Genomic DNA, 21,729 nt, shown 5'->3' on the forward strand with positions numbered 1-21,729 from the left:
CATATCTATTTACAAAGAGGGAAAATTGCATTCTAACCCTTGCAATTGACTTGGTATTCACATCCTTATTTCCCTTGGATTTGGATCTAGTGGATTCAACCCCTCTTTGGAATGTAAAGTATCTCCCAAGTGGAAATCATCCTAGTGGTTTCCTTTCTCTCTCCTAGGTGGGGAACCACTAGGGTCCAATTTTCCACTTTACATCCCCATATGCGCATGATGGATTTTAGGAATTCTTCATGCAATACTCCCTTTATTTCATGTATAATTAGCAGGTTGCTCATCTTGTATATATGCACTCTAGTCTCTTCTTAATGACCTCACACAAAAAAGCCATCTATCTTCATTGGCATGTGAGTCTCAATGGTGTGTCCTTACTTAGTCAATGTTATTTTTAGAATGCTCTTACATCCATTTTTCGGGCCTAGAAATAATCTCATTTTATCTAATGCCCATTTCTTCGCACACTTTTATCTCAATAAAAGTAATGTTTCTATCCTTTCGTCATAAAATATCAATCTTGTCTCTCTTCAGAGTTTTTGTACTAGAAAATGATATCATTATTGTCCTACAAGCTATCAAATAGACATACCAATCACCAAATCATAGAAAAACTTTCTATCTTTTCCAATATTAATTGAAATTTTGCAATTCTAAATGTAATATTTCTAGTTTTTATTTCTATTTTTTTTTTAACTTTTATACTTTATAATTCTATAGAATTCTCTATAATTTCATAAAAAAAAAAATATAAATAAATCCCTATAAGATAACAAAAAAGAAGAATTTAAAGCCCTTCAATATAATACTTCCTAATTGTATTAAAATAATCTACAAATTATAATTTTAAATTTAATTAAATTTAAGAAGTCGTAAAGTCGAATCGAGGAATTGAGAACAATTAAATATTATATAAGAAATGCTAATACATCGATCCGTTCATCATGCAGAGAGTTTCGATGCCATCATATTCTTGAATTCCATGAAATCCAACACTCCGTTGCAATCTGAATCAAATCTGCAAATCATATTCTCGCAATGTTGGCCCTGTGCGATCAATCCCAGAGAGGACAGGACTTGCTGCAGCTCAGTGGAAGAGATATATCCATCTTCATTCCGATCAAAAACTTTGAAAGCTTCCATCAAATCTTTTGACTCATCTTCTAATTCCACGTCTTCGTTACTGAAGATTGACAGATATAAATGCACAAATTCTTCAAATCCTACGCAGTTAAATTTGTCTTCATCATTTCTCAGAGAACTGAACATACATGTGATATCTTGTTCTGAAATTGGTATTCCAAGTCTGTTTACGAAGCCACTGATTTCACCCACACTCACAACTCCATCTGCATTGCCATCTATAATTTCATAAATTCTTCTGATCTCATCAAGGTTCGCCATTGATTTATAAAGGGCAAAAGACAGAAACGTAAGAAAGCTAAGAAATAATTGTGTTTGGAATAATGTCCCTTGCTATATGACTGTATTTATAGCATGATAGGAAGATCCTTGTTTGGATTTAGGAGGAAAGGGGTGAACAGTGAAGAAGAAGTTGTCTGTTCGCACATAAATTATAAAAAAATACGACCACCGACTGATTCCGTCAACCTTCGCAATTTTGGACTATCCATCGCAAAAATACGACCACCGACCGATTCAACTAACCATCGAAGAATTGGCCGTGTGGCGGGCAAGTCATGAGCAATCATTTAGGTGAATCAAATGAGAATTATTAGAGCAAATAAACTAAATTTAATAGTTATATTGATCATTAAAAATTTTGAACTTCTCACGTAAAATTATATAAATTAAATGTAGGTAATAAGAGCTGAACTTCTTGATATTTTTGTTCATGTTAAAAATATATGTTTTCAGATTTTGTATTTTATTATTGATTTATAATTTTATTGAGATAGTATTGGTGTAGGATACTGATAAACTGTCTCTAAAAAGGGATTATAGAATTCGTGTTATTGATTTTTCCGAAAATCAAAGCCGTAGCTTGTTTTGCTCATCACGTTCACGATCTGTAATTTTCGAAAAAATCAATAACACGGATTTTGTAACGCCTTTTTGGAGCCAGTTTAGCCATACCCATTAATGCATAAGTGATCTTTGTGAATGCAAATCCAGTTAAGTGCATGAAATTAGGCTTAAAAGTCACAAATCTAACTTGGAACAATTTTGTATGCTAGAATTTGTTTGTCTTATTTTATTCTTTAGATTTGTGTAAAGTATAGCAATGTTTATAAATAGCTTTAAAGAATCAATTGAATCATGATGGTTGAGCTCTTTTCATTCAAGTGCCTAATGGGAGAATTTGCTAACTTATGTTAGAATGTTTTCTTAAATGCTCTATGATAATTCTTTTGATGGGCCTGACATGCTCCTTAATAGCTCCTAGATTATTTTAAAATGAATGAATGTCTTTAAATATAGAAACCAAACACACAAATGAATGTAATGTATGCTAAATTGGCTTACAATGACTTGTAAATTATCAATGACATTAAATTTCAAATTTTAAATGATTAATGAGTAGTGTAAGATTCCTATGTGCAAAAGTATGCACCCACAATTCTTATTTAGGGTGATGAAAAGTGGATAAGAGTATCAAGAATAAATATTCGAGTATTTAGGATAAACTGGATTGATATATCTAATGTAGTGAGTTAACTTAGGTAAGAATATGCAACTTGTAAGCATGTTAGTATATTTAGGACACTAAGCTAGAAAAACCTAAAATACTTTAGTGAAAAGTGTATGGATATGTAATTTTAACATTGCAACTACCCCTCACTGTGATGTACATGTGAGATATCGAATGCATGTTAAAATAAAATAAATAGTCTACATGTAAATAAGAAAAAAATCAAGCACTCAAAAGATCCTATATAATTTACAAATAAAATTAGGTAACTACATTAACATGGATGGTGGAATTAGGGAATTTGATAATATATTTCCATTTTATATGACTTCTATACAACCTCTAAGCTATAGAACTTACTTCTCCCCTCCTTTTCTTCTCCTTTTTCTCCTTCTAATGTTCCAGATCTTGTTATAAAACTTGAATATTGAGGGTCTTGTTCTTTACTGATTCTTTGTAGTAGTTGATTAATTATTTGATATTTCTCATAAGGGCATCTTAGTTTTGTTTCAGTTTAGCCACTTCCACTTCTAGCAAAGGGTTCTTGGCTGCTTGCTTGATATTTTTAATCTACTTTTTAGTAACCCTCAAGCTCTTAAATATTTACGCCTTTTCACTATTTTTCTTCCATGCCTTATTATTACTTTCTTCATTTGGCCATTCCTGGGCATTCTTGAAGTCCAATTTCTCAAACATCTAGATTTTTCTTTTAGCCTTGTGAGTTTGTGTCATTTCCATTTAGATGGCTCAATAAGGGTGTTGAATGCATAACAAACCTCTTCAATTTTTTTTGTAACTTAATACAAGGAGTACATTGGGTTTGGGTAGGTTTAAAAATTGACACCTCCTCAAACTCAATAAATTCCTTACATAGAGGGCAGAAAGGATAGGGTTGTTGGGGGATATTTTGGTCTAGGGAAACAAAATGATTAGAATAACGAGAATCATAACTAGAATACTCACAATACCCTATACTTGGCACATATGAATCATTGGGGAACTCAATGAAACCTGTTGGAATTATTATACTTCCCTCTAAGTTGTAATAACAATGTAGAAGGATCAATCCACAAAAAAATAATTTTATTCACATTTAAATCATCTACAAGGATAAGTTGCATTCCAAGAATAAGTGTTCTATGGGTTTTCTCCTAAATGGCAAGGTCTAATTTACCTCTAATAGTGACAATTTTAACCTCTATCTCATTTGCATTTAACTCCTTTAAAATAATGTGGACCAAGATCTTATATTATAAACATTCATTGGTTAATAGAGAGCTAAAATTCATTATTGCATGTCTATAAAATATGTCACGTATGAAGCCATATAAAAATCTCCTATAATTTGATGATGTAAAAATATACTAACTTAAAGTAGATGGAATTGGGTCTTTTTTAATAATTTGGGCAATTTTCTATTCTAAAATCACGTGTTATAAAGAAACCTAGGTTATGTGTAAAATCGTTATGAATAGAAAACTAATAGGTAATAATCAAATCCTACTTTATATATCTTGTGGGAAACTAGATATTTTGAGCTCCTTGGAACTCTTTAATTTGGGTAAGATTGTATTTGAATAATTCAATTATTCTAGAACCTAATAAAAAATGGTTTTTTGTCCACCCACTCATTCATGAATATTCATCATATTTCAATATATATATTTTTTCTAATTTTAACCTTGTTGGAATCAACGAAAACTAAGCGGGGGGGGGGTGAATCGGTGTTTTGTAATTTGCAAACTTATTAACCTAATGCTTAAACAACTAGATGCATAAAAATGAAAATGAAATGTAGAAACATAACGAAATTAACCATGCAACTATAGCACCAATATTTTTACGTGGAAACTCGGAAGGGGAATAACCATAGTGGGATTTGAACCCAAACTATTATTATACTATGGCTAGAAGTATGATAATATTATATAAGGGGAATACCCTTGTATTCACCCACACTTCCTAGAGCTCACTGCTCAAATACAAAAGGGCTACAACCCTGAGGAAGGCTCACTGCCTTATAGGCTATTACAATTGATTGCACTAATGAATGAACAGAAGTATAGAATCTAAATATGCCTAAATGTAGTTCTGATTAGGCTTAGATTGTCTCCTACAACTGATCTATCATTCTACTCTATTTTCCTGCTCTAGCGCTCACCAGACCACGAAAACCTTCAATGACATTCGCAAAATTTGAATATTCTCTGATATAGACTTCTCTTGCTCATAATACACACAAAAATGATCAACCAAATCGATCTTATATATCCGCACCAACAAAAAGAGTCACTAACCATGTTGACTTCCAACAACTGCATAATACACAACATGAAACGTGTATCACCAAGTCGGCTCAATCTGTCCATAAATCCAAATAAAGACCAAAACAAGATGATAATAACTTCCCATAAGTCATCCCAATCACCTCAAACATGAAACTAATCACCAAAATCAACCTTAAGATTCTGCAACACACATTACACCAAAATAGCTCAGCTCAAACTAAATTATCAGATATTGGACCTTTAATCTTGCTTATGAGTCAACATTGGACATTAGAATCATGAGATAAGACACCTCAAACCTTGAATCAACTACCTTTATCACTGCAACCAAAATTATCCAGTCATAATCAAGATATGCACATCCTCGAGTTACTATGTTCCACCTTCTAGACTTATGCGTTATGAATAAAATGAGTTATGTTAAACCAAATATATGTACAACAGATGTGCTTTTTGAATTGAGTCATCATCTATGAGAACCCTTATGCATATTTCATGCATTAGTATTTACCGGAATGATGTCTCTTTCCAACAATCTCCCTCCTTGGCATTGATGGCAACACTGTGAAAATGAACTGTACACTCAAAGTTGCAAAACTTCAAAATTTTAAATTTTAGACTCACCAAGAATATAAAAGCTCCCCTTGAGAATTAGCACCATTTTTCACTCTTCTCTCTCCCCCTTTGATAGTAATTCCAAAGATAGGAATCTACCAAAACTTATATACAAGGGTATGTATAGTTTCTCACAAAAAATTGAATATGTCTACAAAAATTGTCCTAAGGGACAACAAGAGTTTATCCCATGCTTTCTTCAGTGTCTCCAAAATCCTGATCATTCCATTGAAAGGATAAGCAAGTATCTCTACTCCTCTTCTATTTGTTGGAACATTTGAATTCAGAGCATCCTTAGTATCTTGCATACTGCTCATCAAATAACCTATCAGGGGAGTGATAAGACTCCTCACTTAAGCTACTCTACTCAAAAATCCTTCCTTTTATACATTTACACTCTTGATCTTATCTAATATGCTCAAAACTTGTGGTTCAAAACTACTAGTTGGGAGTGATTAGAGTGAATATGACAATGATATGCTAGTTGGTTGGCCTTCATATTCTCTTATTTTCTTGTCAATGTCTATAGTGAACTTTGACAAAATTAGACATGACTTGTATAACTAACCACCTTCATCTAGTGCATATTGAATACTTTTCATAGTAGGAACTAAGGTTATCCTATCATCCTCAGTCGTCTTCAAAAATATTTTCAACCTCATAGCATTAAACTGATTCAAAACTTAACATCTGCTACTTTCTCCAAAGACTCAAAATGAGAACCTACAACATTCAACAAGCTCTTAAGCTTACCAGAGGGATCAGATGTGTCCGGTTTGAAAGATGGCATAATTTTCTCCAACTTTTTGTCAGCAAATTGAGACTTAAGTAAGTCCTCGCTAGATTTAGCTTGGGTGATATTTTATTACTTCAATGCTTGAATCAGAGATAAAGAGCTTAGATCAATAGGTCCTTGACCAAATTCATCTAAATCAGTAGTAATTTATTTCCCTCTATCAGCAACAGTGTCTCTTTCCACTATTACCGGACCTTGATCCGCCTTCTCCTCTCCTTTCTCCTTTCAAGCTTCCTCCACACTCTCATCTTTTTCATCATCTTTACCCTTCTCTTCGTCACCTATCTCTGCAACTCTCTTCTCTGACACTAATTCTATTTCCAGAGGATCATGTTTAGCTTCACTGGAGATATCATTAGCAACATCAACATCATCAATTGTGGTATGTTCATTTGATTTCCCTAATAGAGTGGCCTTCATAGACGCTTGATCTTTTGTTTTTTCGGGAACGGCTACATGCACTTCCGGAATAGATGTATCCTGAGGTTGCTCTATCAGATGAGTGTCATTATGCACCTTATTCACATCATACCTCTAGTCTATCAAAAATTCTCTTGAAATTATTTCAGTTTCTTTGGTCACCTCATCTATTGTTTTTACCATAAATTTGTTAACTCTCTTATTGCTTCGGAATTTATCCTTGGCAACATTTAACAATATAATAACTTCATCTTTAGAACTGATAGAGGATAGATTCACTAATGCATACTTCTTTATTCTCTCATCCTATAGACTTGTTGTATGTCTTCTTGCATCTAAAATATCATACAAGCTTCTAGGAATCATGGATCACAACTCTATTAATATCTTACTATAAATATCCATGAACTAAACCACTCCTTCCTCAATTTCTCTCTGACCTTTATCATCCAAATTTTTATAATACACAATCACATTCTCCAAATTATCATCCTAAATAATTTCATCAATTATTTCTTGCAAAGTCATTTGGAGCACAAATTCATAAGTACCTTCCATTTTATAGAATTTCAGAGCTTCGTCTATCTCTGACTTCTGCTTCTTCTTCACTTTTGTTCTACAAGATGGATCAATTTTATCTCTTGGCTTCTTGATCGACTGGGCTCCACCGGATGAGGCTTCTTCATCGCTCAAGAATAAGTGGTTGTCTTATTTACTTCTTTGGCCTCTTCATCTGATTTGGTTTCTTCCTCAATAACTACATATTTTCTTGTTGGCTTGTCTTTCTTTCTCTTCTTTTCTCCATTGATTGATGTTGATTATGACTTAGGTGGAAGAATAAGCTTCTGCATACCAGAGATAGGTACAAAATTACTCTATCTTGGCTTGGCCTACTTGCGAGGAATGGAGACCGATTTAGTTTTGGACTTCACTATGTCTTCCTCCTTTAGAATTTTTTGCTCTCTATCCCTCTGCACAACATCCTTTTATAGACCCATTTGGTCTGCCGACTCCACAACCTCCTTTCTTACTTTTCTCTTAATTGTCGGTTTAGTAAACTCCTTATGCAAATAAAGATCCTTCTCTTTGTATGTTTCAAACCTTTCTTCTTTCTCATCTACTAGCTGACTAAACTGGTGTTGAGCATATGCATCAATTTTATTTGTATCCACCTCATACCCCATGGGCATGATCCAAATAGTTCTCAGTTCAACTGCCTCCATATGACATTGGTCCTTGGCCACCATAAAGGAGATTGTTTTCTCATATTTTTCTACTATATCTTTCAAGATCCTCTCTGCTTCACATCATGGCTTGAAGCTATTTAAAATATTCCCACAAAGTAGATTTCTACACTACAGTATCACCTAAACCCTACAATCCTTCCTTGATTTGGACCGCCACCAATTTATCATCGGCCCATTGAATCTTCCCAGTTCGAGGAATCTCATTCAAGAAATAAAGTGCCAAACAAACATTCAAGGAACCAAATTTGAATACGTGTTTCTTATCTTGTTTTATCTTCTTCATATTGCTTAATAGCTCACTGAGAAGCACTCTGCAGAGATCATACCTTTTGTACTCCTTGAGCAGTTGATCAGCAGCACATATGGTAGTACCAAATATTGAATTTTCCTTGTTGGATTTGTATACCTTATATCGAGTTACCATTGAAGAAAATATGACATCATGCTCAATGATATTACTAATTGTCATCAAGCGATTGTCATATTGGGATCCGATAATAGTTGTCACTATTGTGTTTTGTACTTTTCTCAGACATAGGATCTTACCAATTGCATTCAAATAGGTAATTGTTTGAATGGCTTGTGTTGTGATCTTATGAGGTTGATCTAGCCATATGAACTCATTATGGATTTAACTCAAGATGTATCGGACCCATTCGAGTTCATCGAACACCAAAAAATGAATAAGCTGGATGAAACCCTTATCCTATAATTTCTTGAATTTTGGCTTCATATTTCCCATACCATCCATAATATTCTTAGCGTACACTAATAGCATATCTGCATTTCCAAGCTCCTCAACATTGTAGTGGATGTATGCCCTAATATCTTCGTTATGTAGCACACCATACGGAACAAAGGAAAAAGACCTTTTGGATCATCTTCAACAGATTTGAATGGATGCCTCTTCAATATGGGCCTTGATCTCTCAATAATATCAACCACTAATGGAGCCATAATAGAAAATGCATATGCCATTTCAAAATTAGGGTATGAAAATATAACTCAGAGATAGATAAATACCTTTTCAATCTCAACCAAATTCTACGAATCTTTGACCGATTTAAGCTCAGTTATCACTACTCAATCTCATTCCTCTTTCTCTTCTACTCTTACTCTTCATTTGCAATGTGAAGAGTGAATGATTAAAATGCTTTTTAATCTTCCAAAAACCTAACTTTAAGCTGTAATAAATGTGCAACCCTAAAATATTTCACATACACTACATCTTTAATAATTCATCATTGGATACTCAGATAGACATGAAATCTTCTTGATATCAACTACATGACTTATCTGCATCATCTACAACCATCCTTGACTAGTTATAGATCTCCGAAAGGGGGTTTTAAAGATCTATATGAAAAACTTCCCCCTAATTCCAAAGTGCCTTAGTTACCAGATGAGGTTCCAATACTGGAATCAGGTGTGAAGCCATTCTGGACATTTGAATCTTCCTTTCTAACCCACATCTTCTTATATTGATCTCTGATCTCTTCCACTTTAGCTTTTCTCTTTTCATCTAAATTATTCTTGTCTACCAGAGCATTCTTACTTCTACAATTTCTTGCAATATGGTTGGATTTGTTGCATGTATGGCAAACAAAATTTCTCTGAATAGGGTTGAAGTTCATCTAATTTGGTCTCATCTTTCAATGGTTAGAAATGTGCCCAAACATTCCACAACCATAAAATCTCTTATTTTGAAAGTTATTTATCACTGATTTATACATGTTTAACTTATGACCAAATTTGTTGCATATGAAATATTGACTGGTAAAGGTAGGACCATTATTCATCACATTATTGATCTTAATTCTCCATTAACTTTCCATATGACCCAATTTTCCATTGAATTTATAAGAATTTGGTTGTCTTAGCAAAGGCTTCTTGTTCTTTTGATGATTGCTTTGTCCAAAATCAGATGATTCTCCTTTCTCAAATCCAGGTGCTCGCATATCTTTTCCATGTCTTTGAATTTCCAGCATCTCATCAAACTGGGTTGAGATAGCTTTGAATTTTTCTTTATACTTATTAGCAGTAGATAGCTCATCTCTCAAAATTATGATATGTCTTTCAAGTTCTTGTTCATCATTCTAGCATTGCACCAATTCAAGTTTCAACTAATCATTCTCATATGTCATTCTGCAACATTCATCAAATCTATCCTTCAACAAAGGAGTCGGATTTTCTTCACTCTTCTTCCAGTCTTCCATCTCCTTTTTCAACTTCATCATAATGGATTGCACCTCATTCTTTAGGGCTACATTATCTCTAACAAGCTTCTCACATTCATCTGTCTTGTCTTGAAGGGCTTGATTGTCAACACTTTGTTCTTCTTTCTCCTTGAGTTTATCCATCAGCTCCTTTCTCTTTTCTCTAGAAGTACTCACTTGATCTTTCCATGTCTGAATGAAGTCTTCAATTGCATTCAGATTTCTTTTCAGAGAACTTACTTTGCTTCTAGCTACATCAAGATCTTCAAGTGCCACACTAAGTTGTCTCTGCAAACTCAATTCCATTGATTCAATCTTCCTGATCTTCCTCAAACTATTAGGCTTCTTCTAAGGAACTAAGCTCTGATACCAATTCTTGGAATTAATGAACATTAAGAGGGGGTTGAATCAATATTTTAGAATTTGCAAAATTAATATTTCTTCAACCATCAGATGCATAAAAATGAAAGTTAAATGCAAAAACATGAAGCAATTAACCATGCAACCATAACACTAAGATTTTTATGTGGAAACTCAGAAAGGGAAAAACTGCAGTCTGATTTGAACACACAATATTACTATACTATGGCCAAAAGTATTATAATATTACATAAGGGGAATGCACTTGCATTCAGGCACACTACTCAAATACAAAAGGGCTACAACCTGAGGAAGGATCACTGCCTTATAGGTTATTACAATTGATTAAAATAATGAATGAAATTAAGTGTAGCATCTACATATGCCAAAATTTAGTTCCGGTTAGGCTCAATTTGTATCCTGCAATTGATTTGTCATTTTGCTCTATTTTCCTACTTTGTCACTCATCAAACTACTAAAACCTTCAATGACATTCACCAAAATTGCAAATTTACTCATACAGATTTCTCTCACTCATAACACACACCAAAATGATCAACCAAATTGATCTTATATATCCGTGGCAACAAAAGAATCATTAAACATGTTAGCTTCCAAAAACTGCATAACACACAACATGAAACATGTATCACCAAGTTGGCTAAATTTGTTTGCAACTCCAAATGAAGACCAAAAGAAGATGATAAAAAAATTCCCATAAGTTGACCTAATCAGCTTGAACATGAAACAAATAACCGAAATCAACCCTAAGATTCCGCAACACATGTTACACAAAAAATAGTTGTGCTCAAACTGAATTACCAAATACCAAACCTTTAATATTGCTCACAAATCAACACTAGATATCAGGATCATGAGATAATCTACCTTGAACCTTGAATCAACTGCCTCTATCATCGCAACCAAAAATATCTAGTCAAAATAAAGATATTCACATCCACCCGTTACTATATTCTACCTTCCAGACTTATGCCTTATGAATAAAATGACTTTAAGTAAACCAATTCTATGTACATCGGATGTGATTTCTAAACTGATTTTCCATCAATGACAACCCCTAAGTATCTTCCATGCATCAATCTTCACTAAAACAACATCTCTTGCCAACAACCCTATCACTACAAATAACTCATCTTCCAACAATTATTAGTTCTTTTTTAAACATTGTATAAATTTTGTCGATTAACTATGTACTACACTATAAATTTTAGCTAATAAGTCAAGTACATGGGAAGAAATTGTATCTTTGTAACCACATACACAGGATATAAAGTGCTTGTGTACTCTATTATTGTGACAATAATATATCCTTTAAACTACTTTTTATTGCTACAACCTTCTTTATATTTGTCCCTTTATTAAGTTTTGAAATATGCATTTCCTTAGGAAAATGTTCAATTAATACTTTAAACATGAATATTATTGAATTTTTTAACGTAATTGGTATTAGTTTAATTCGAAAAGTACAAATATACTATATCAAAGATTGAATTCATTAAGTCATATAAACAAAAAGACATTTGGAGTTTTATTAACTTTCATTTAATTAAATCTTTGAAGTTTTTTTTTTTTTGAGAAAACTTAAATCATGTATGTATATTATATATAGAAAATGTTTGAATACAATAGAGAGAATATCAAAATATAAGAGTGAGGGTGATCACTCATCCTAATGACAAAAAACCCCTGAAGCTAAGGAGATTTACAATATAGTTGTTTTTTATGTTTGGGCTCTAGTAAATCAAACATTACTAAAACCCTTGGGTTAGGCAAATGTTGTGAGAATTAAAATGTTTTTTCGGTCCAACAATTTTAGAGACTTGATTTTATTTAATAAAAAATCTTACAAAATATTTAATTAAAAGTATTAAAAATATTTTAAGTCAATGTTATAAAAAAAATCTATAGACAAATAGGCATAAGAAAACATAGACTTTAATAAGAAAACATTTTAGATCCATTGTATAATGAAAATTATTGTAGCATTTCAAAATTTGAATTATATTTGGATGTGTTGTTAGGTGATAATATATATTTCTATCTTTATTATTGTTTTAAATGAAAGATGGATTTTTATTTTTATTTTACATGTTTCTTTCTTTTAATTATAGTTAGTATTTTACATCTTTTGGCACTCTCACACATTTTGATAATGAATCATGGAGTGTGATCTAAAATGTTGATCCTAAAAATAGACACACAATCAAATCCAGAAACTAGTAAGGTTGAGGTCCCATGAGGAGACCTTTATAATCTATTTTTAAGGAGTAGGAACTCACATGAAATCAAAAAAATTGCTATAGGATTAATTGAAATCTTTTCTTTAATTACCCCACCACCTTATGTGTTTTTATTGCCACTTGTCAATCATTTGATGCTTTTGAATTTTCATCAATTATTTTATGTTTTCTCTATTTATTTACTTACATGACTTTGAATATGTTAAATAATAAAATCATGAGACCACCCGCTTCCATAAATTTTGGAGCTTAATCTCTTAAGCCTGAACTACACTAAAAAATTTATGGGACAACCCACAATAAAATAATCCTAAAAAATATTAATAGCACCCATTAATTTTTTTAAGGAAGTCCCTCTCTATGGGACCCTAACGTAAGTGAGTGTTTTATTTGTTATATTGTAGATGGGGTGCTCTATTTTGTGGCCTACTAGTTAGGTCTTATTAATAATCAAAGTTTTGAATAAAAAAATATGTTTCCCTGTTTTGTTTTAGAAATAGCTTATTGCAATTTAACATTAGTTATCATTTCTATCTAACATATACGACAAAATTAAGGAGAATTCAACACACAAGTCTGACATTCTAACATCATATCCTTGTGTCTTAATTATTATTATTTTTTGATTAAGCACAAAAAAGCTCTTAAGTTTTAATATATCTTTTTTTATTAAATAAACACATTAAAAATTCTAACAATAGATAATTTATTTCTCTCTTAGAAATATGTAATTGTACATTAGAAAGACTTATCATTTTTATGTAACATATACATTGAAGTTGATATGTTTACAAACATCGTGATTACAATAGTCTAAACGATTATGCTTGTATGTTAATTTTTACCATTCTTTTCACATAACAATAAAGTGCCATTGAATTTGGATATCTTCAACCTATTTTATATATAAATAAATAAATAAACTTATACATTAAAACAAAAAATTAAAAATATATTTGTGAATCATATATACTAATTATTATATTTAAATTTATTATTATAGAAGCAACCTGTTTGTAATTAAAATAAGCAGAGGAAGGGGCCTCAACCCATTACATATCTAAATGAAAGACCATCCAAAAAAAAATTCACAAAGATAGAATAATAATGTTACCCAAGAGGCACAAAAAGTAGGACTATACAAATGAAACAACCAAGTGAACCTTTACAATATGCAACTAATTGAACCAATGTAGAAACTCAAAAATAACAAATCATCGCAACCAAGTAGAGAAACAAGAAGGCTAGAATAATTTAGGAAACATCCAAGTTTGACAAAAAAAACTATGGTACAGATTTTTAGACTTTAAAATCTGAGAAGAAGGAGCCTTCTTAACAAGACTTTTACTTCTAGGAATCAATGGTAAAATTTGAATTCTTTTCACAAGCAAAGGAGGAGAAACTATCTAAACAATGCTGAAAATATGAAGTCAAATGGTTGAGGGTAGGAAGCCTTTATCTAGCTATTTGAAACATCTAGTGAACGAGTAACTAGAACAACCATATGATCCTATAGAAGAGTTACAAGATTAGAAGAGACAACAATTGGCCACTTGGGATCAACAAAGGAACTAGAACAATGAATTGCAAGAACAAAAGGAGGAGTAGAAGCATCTTAGTAAAATCATTATAAGAAATATCTAGGAATAGTGTGAGATGATCATGATGAGAATTCATTCACCAAGTTGGGGAAGATGGAAGACAATAGCCATAAGGACAAGATGACAACAACTGTATAGTAGCAAAATAATTCCTACATCGAAAAGGGATGCCTTTATAATTCATTTGATGTGGCCAAGGAGCACCATTTACTTTTAGCATAATCTTCCTAGGCAAACCTTTGGGGAGGTCGACATCGATTATTAAACAAGTATAAGAAATATTAGAGATGTTACTAGTTGTAGAGTCAAATTTTAAAAAAGGACCAATAACATTGCCTATCGCCACATAGATTCACACCAAAAATGTAAGGGTGATAAGATAGTCTCACCCAAATAAAAGAAACATTAATTGAAAGGAGTCTCGAAGATGGAAGAGCATGCAAATCCCATTCCCAGTCCCTAGCAGCTAAAATAGCCTCACAATAATCAGAATAAACACAAAAACCAAAAAAAAAACCTTTAACACAAAAGTGAATAACTAAATTACCCTCTAGCAAAGGTTTCCAATTATCTAAAATAAAAAAATACCCTCTAGCAAAGGTTTCCAATTATCTAAAATAAAAAAATTGATGCGAGTCAAAAACCGAAGGCCATAGGTGGCTAATTCCGCTGGTCAACCCCTTACTAGTAGAAGGGACACATTGTCAATCACATCTTGGTCCAAATCCATCTCAAGGGTATAGGCACAGCGGAGACATTTCTTATCTGGATCCCCAATAAGAGTTTCAGCAAAGGCCACCTTAGGAGGCGAATTTCTCCCAGCTCCACAAGAGAGAGTTGGAATTTGGGAGTGGGAGAGGATGGGCAGGAGAATCTATTCTAGGAATGGTATTCTTTGTTTTTGTTGGGGAAACTGTTATATTAAATCATTTGAAAGCAAATTATATAAGCATTTGCATTTATATATATAAGCAATCAAGAGTCATTTACATTTATATGTAAAATTGATAAAATAATTCTAGTAGAAAACAAAGAAGTCACAAGGTCAAAATCTATTGCTCCTTTTTATGCACACAGAATAATTAAGTATTATACCAGACATTTTGATACATATATTAATCAAGTCGATGATAAGTCAATTTAGCTTTAGAAACTCTTGTTTCTAGAATTTAGAAGCCATCATATTCTTGAATTCCGTGAAATCTAGCACTCCGTTGCAATCTGAGTCAAATTTGCAAATCATACCCTCGCAGTGTTGGCCCTGCGCGATCAATCCCATCGAGGAGAGGACTTGTTGCAGCTCAGTGGAAGAGATGTATCCATCTTCATTCCGATCAAAAACTCTGAAAGCTTCCATCAGGTCCTTTGATTCGGTGTCTTCATTAGTGAAGATGGATTGATATAGATGCGCAAATTCTTCAAATCGAACCGAGCTACAATTCTCTTCAGCTATGCAGATAGAACTGAATAAACATGTGAGATCTTTTTCCGAAATTGTTATTCCAATTCCGTTGACGAAGCCGCTGATTTCAACCACACTCACGACTCCATCCATATTTTCATCTATAATTTCAAACACTCTTTTAATCTCATCGAGATTGGCCATTCCTTTCTCAAGGGCAGACTAAGGTCGGTTAAACTCTAAAATTGCGCCACAGAAAAACCCAATAGAGCTAAAACCTAATTGTGCCTGAAGTAATGTTCCTTGCAATATGACTGTATTTATAGCATCATTGAACGATCCTTGTTTTGGATGTGGAAGGATTAATGTGAATATGGAAAAAGATGTCGTCCATTCGCACACCGTATAAGAAATTATGACCGTTGACAGAATCCCTCCATGTAAGTTACATGTCCATTTATTACGTGAGTCGATTCTTTAATAAAGTTTGTGTTATCAATAGCTATGTGGCAGGTAAGTTATGAGAAAAGGTCTTCTATGAAGAAATGGTCATGTGGCAAGCAAGTCATGGGAAAGTTCTTTTCGTCCAGTAAAAAAATACCAAGTAATGAGCCAGTCATGGAAAAACTGCTGTAGCAAGAAAGTGATGGGAAAATTATTGGCTCAGCAATGAAATGGTCATGTGGCAACCAAGTGAAGTCATGGGAAAGGTCTTGTCAGCTAGCAAAGAAACGGCCATGTGTCCGGCAAGTCATAGGAAAGGCTTTTTTTTTTTATAGAAAGCATGGTTGTGTGGCATGTGAGCCATGGGAAAGGTTTTTTTTATCTAACATTTAAATTTGATGGGTTTTGATTTTTAGATTCAACATTTATGAAATTATTGGGATAACCAAATGTATTTGACAAATTGTTGGTAAACAGATTGGTTTTTCTTTATTTATTTAATCTTGGTACATTATGGATCACGAAAAGAAAGACAAATTTCCTACCAATCAGTTGGAAAATCATTATATTGATTAACCTCTGAATTAAGGTACAACTCCCTTTAATAAATATTCAATCAGCTCCAAATTACACACAATCAATAGAATGCTTTTCACCAAAAAGCACTAAAAGGTAATTGCATTCACTAGTCAATACGAAATGAACGCAAGCATTGATTCATATATAACTCTTTATATAAAGCCAACATACTTCATATGTACACGAAAACAAAATGAAAAGCCTTTAAAGATGAAATTCGCTAATAATTTTTTGCACACATATAAAGTATAACGACTCCTTCGTTGAAACAGATTTTCACATAAATCAAATTGCAAAATATCAAACACACAGATTTGAAATCAAAGAGAACTGTTAACGAGATTTTCATTCATTGATGATCATCCACCTTCTACATACACAAAGTCTTTAGCTAATTTAAAAGATAGTATTTTCAAAAACTTAGTGAAACTTTACAAAGTCATTACAAAATATATATATAGGTCGCTAGATCAAGGTGAGCCATTCTAAGAAAACGTTGGCATTCATCCTATTTCATTGAACCTCATCAAAGAATTTCTGATTACCTCGTGATTTTGGGCTAAATGGTCCCGAATTTTGAGACAACGATAATGTGTTGTTCTGCAGAGCATGAATATACTGAGCCATTTGCGTTAAATTATGCTTTAACTTAGCCTTGTCTCTTTTGTCTTTCCAAGTATGAGAGATAATTTGTTTAGTCAAAGTCTCTTGATGTTTCACATCTATGGCTCTAGTTCCGACCCCTAAATCAACTTGTTCAATAGCATAGTCTTCTTCTGAAGCAATGACATCATCTTTGTCGGACACGGGTTTGGCAATGTCTGTAGTCCAATGCTTCGTGCTTTCCTCAAAATCAATCATAGCCTCCATTTTTAACTTTTTGGGCTTTGTAGACTTTCCCAGACATTTACTCATAGTATCCTCCATTGATACCAAAATAGGAACCACGTTCCTTTTCCTGGTGATTGAATCACTTAACCACTTGGGTGCCAGAGTCAGTTCCTTAGATGGCATGGGTGGAAATCCTGCTGAAGGTGGCAGTGTGGCACTGTCTGCGTGAGACTAGATATCAAGCATCCCTGGATCCTGGAAAGTAGTGTCTACACTAGTTAAAACCTTGTCTGTATTAGAAACAAGGGATGCCATATCGCACAGTGCTTCCTCTACATCCAAATCAAGAATGAGATGGGGAGCCGGCTACTGAAAACTCTTCTTGGACCTTGACCTTGTAATTCGACCACCAATAAAAAGCTCAACCTCGGTGTCAAGTTTTTTTTCTTTAATCCTTGCCTGCCTTTTTCCTGCAATAGAAACGAGAATGTTAGTTAAAATAGAATTTTTTCTTGCGGTATTCCTTTTCCCACTTCTGCTTCTTGAACTAGTTGTTATTGTCGGATGAAATCAGCAACTCCTAAGCCTATTTTTTGCCCTGCAAATTACGTTGAAGGTGTGTGTCTAAATACTATCCTCCATCTTTTTACTCCAATCCACCTCTGGAAGAGGTTCATTATGTACCCACTTCAGAAACTCAGAATCAAGTATATCTTCATCATTAGTGGTGACACCTGAAGTGTCCATTGGCAATTTCATGTCACGGATTTGTTTCAAGGTTAACCTGGACCAACTCCTTTTCCTTACTTCAAATTCATCCAAGCAACCTTCCCAATAATCTTCCAACTGAGACACCTGCTGATTAGGTACCATCTTCTTCACATATTGAGCGATGAAACCTTTACTATCAAAATTATCCATTTTCACAAAGGTCTTCAAATGAAATCCCTTAAATTCTAGCTCAAGGTTCAGTGCATCATAGACAGACCTACAGCTGTAATGGCCTAAGTCAATGGGGAAAATCTCACTTGTGTCAGACTCCTCACCATAATCCTTTTCGACATAGGCAAGCTATCTGGAAACTTCAATCAAAATACAGGAGTCTCAAACATACCTGGGTAGCCTAAAAGGTTCACCTTTAAATCCTCCAACCCTTAGGTAAGTGAAGTGACTAAACTGTGTAAATAAATTGCCATAGATATTAACAAGTTCAACGTCTTCTGCAGACATCCTCCTATGCAAGTTATCTTGTAATTCAAAGGTCAACCTCCTGGCAAAAATATCATTCCAGCGGAGATAATCATCAACATGCCCTTTTTAAAGTCAAATTAGAATGATACTCATAAATCTTTATGCCTTGAAACCATTTTGTATGGGACAATCTAGACCATTCTCTCACACAAGCAAGCATATATAACAGGTACAAAGACATATGAAAGTTTGACATCCCTGGGTAATTACTCAAACCTTCGTGCAAAATTTCCACGATAACAGATCCCCAGTCAATGAGCCGATTTTATCTAGAGTGACTTGGATGAAGAAATACATCCAGTCCTCCCAATAGAAGGAGTGGGAATTACCCTTTACTCTGCTCAACAATATTACCAAGTCTTGGATTGCAGGAATTAAATGTTCACGGGTTAGAGGTCTCCACAGCCTTGAGTCTCCTTTCTGGAATTTCAGAAGCCAATTCCATGCAATAACAGTTATGTAAAACTGCTTTTTCTCTTAGAAAATTCTATAGGATTTTCCAATCGTCCAATCTTCATAGGGTTCCCGATGTGGGATACTCATGGCTGCCATTACCGTCTGTCTATCGATGGATAACAAAACCTCACCATTGTTTTTCCATATGCATCTATTACCCTTGTCATAGTGATTCATACATTCTAGAACTAATTCAAGGCAAGAAGTAGCCATAGGAAATAAGGCCGCTTCTAATAGCCCGCTTTGTGCAACATCTCTCATCATAGGATCTGCGGGTGGATTCTGGGCTCTTTCTAGAAAATCATCTAAATCCAGCTGGACTAATGTTGTATCACCTAATTCCAGTAAAGAGCTTACAAGGGAAGAAGAGATCATTAATTTGGGCAAAGTAGGCCTCCTGTTTAGCTCGTGATTTTCTCCAATTAACCCAGGCAAAGAAGGAAAGTGGAAAAGGAAACAAAAAAAAACAAAATACCCAGATCTTTAAAACAAACTACAACAATTTATAAGGTTGTTGGACATACCTTCCTCTATCCTCTGCAAACCCCTGTCACAGTCTATTTCTCTTGCTCCAAAAACTCCTTCTCAAAACCTTCCCAAGAAAATAATAATCTCGACGTGACATCTACTCAGTTTTAAAGCCGAGAAAATCTTACCCATTATTACCATGTGTAGCGTCCTAAAATTGTGACACTTGCAATTTCGACTGCATTTGGGTCTTCACGATGGCGATGCAACACGGAACCTGAATGGAGACCCTGAAACTTGTTCATGACATAAAAAACTGCATTTTTCTGCACCCTGGCCTGATCCTCCTTGCACCCTGCTGTCTCGGGAGGTGGGACCATGGCACCCAGCGCCCTGGTCCCTGGCCCTATTTTGGGCCCGGTCTCTTATGGGGCTTCAGGTCTTTAAGTTTGCAAATTGGAAAATAATGTTTCCTGGTCGGCCTAAGGTCGGGAAAATCAGTCTATCAGCCCTAATTGACAAATATATAAACTACATTTCCTCTCCCATTTGGGGAAGGAAGGACATATGTGTACAAGACGCGGAAGCGATATTCAAACATTCAAACATTCCAACATTCAAGCATTCAAGCATTCCTTCAAGCAATTGAGCATTCTAAGTCTCCATTCAAGGCTAAGTGTTGCATTCAAGACAAGGATTCAACCATTGAAGAGGAGATCACATACAACATACAACATACTACATACATTACACCTTCGCATGTTGCAGGTACGTGGCTGTAATTGAAGATCTGGAATCCTTGTGCAGAGACGAACAGATCCCCCTTCATTTCGCAGATTTTTCGGAGGACCGTGTGCACGTCGGGTGCCATCGTCCCGTCAACTTTCATTCAAATTTGCAGAACAGCACCGTCTTGACATTTTACTGCTAATTCCAGGTCCCCAGCTTCATCCCATATCCCTATCTCTATTTATAAGCGAACCTTTCCTACTTTACATGCATTCCTAGTTCAATCTTTCTATCTACATTCTTTACAAAAGAGGGTATCCTTGATGTCTTAACCCTTGAAACTCATTTAGAATCCAATCTTGCATTGCATGGGATTGGATCTTGTGGGTTTCAACCCATCTTTTGAATGTAAAGTCTCTCCTAAGTGAAAACCATCAACCCTAGTGACTCTCCCTTCTCTCTCCTTGGAGTTGGGGAGGGGAGAACGACTAGGGTTCGATTTTTCCGCTTTACATTTTGGTGAACCTGATGTGAACATCCTCATTCTGATTATTCATGGTTAGATCTGAAAAATTTGCTTCCCTAATTACATTTCCATTTTTGATCTTTTGTAAATTTTAGAGGTTGATTGCATAAAAACCCTAAAATTTTCTTTTTAAGTAATTAAACTTGTGAAATGTTTAATTGTTAATGCTTGTTTCAGGTTTACCCTTCTATTGCAAATTATCAATTCATATTTGTGCTTTAACTTTGAAAATTAAGTGGTTAAATGTCAAAACCCTAATTTTTAAGACCTTCTTGATTCAACCTTTGATTGATAATTTCACTGATCAAAACACTTCCAAATCGGCTGTAACTTTGGATTCCACAATAAAATCACAATATCTTTCATCCCTGAAAATTTGGAAAAAAGTTGCGAGGACCGTGTGCACCCCGAGCGCCATCGTCCCCGACATTTTTTCTGAAATTTTGGGAGCTAGATCTTACTGTATTTTTCTGCTAAAATCCAGAATTTTGGCTGATTTTATCAATTTTAACACTTTCAAAATTAATGTCAAAGTTGGTCTAGTGATTGCTTCGATTGAGGCTTCTAATCATTCAAAAATTGTTGA

General features: G+C 34.1%; 2 protein-coding genes across 2 annotated transcripts; both read right to left on the bottom strand.

Annotated features, from left to right (window-relative positions):
* Positions 1 to 942: 942 nt before the first annotated feature.
* Positions 943 to 1,404, bottom strand: LOC131027938 (calmodulin-like protein 7). The gene has a single exon (XM_057958034.1). The coding sequence runs from the start codon at positions 1,402 to 1,404 to the stop codon at positions 943 to 945; it is 462 nt and encodes a 153-aa protein (XP_057814017.1).
* A 5,173-nt stretch (positions 1,405 to 6,577) lies between these two features.
* On the bottom strand, positions 6,578 to 16,063 carry LOC131027939 (calmodulin-like protein 7). Its single transcript, XM_057958035.2, has 2 exons — positions 15,703 to 16,063; positions 6,578 to 6,843 (listed from the first exon to the last, which is right to left on the bottom strand). Exons 1-2 carry the CDS (start codon positions 16,061 to 16,063, stop codon positions 6,578 to 6,580), a joined length of 627 nt encoding a protein of 208 aa, XP_057814018.2.
* Between the last annotated feature and the right edge of the window lie 5,666 nt (positions 16,064 to 21,729).

The sequence above is a fragment of the Cryptomeria japonica genome, chromosome 3 (assembly GCF_030272615.1).
Source record: "Cryptomeria japonica chromosome 3, Sugi_1.0, whole genome shotgun sequence".
In the NCBI taxonomy this organism is placed as follows: Eukaryota; Viridiplantae; Streptophyta; class Pinopsida; order Cupressales; family Cupressaceae; genus Cryptomeria; species Cryptomeria japonica.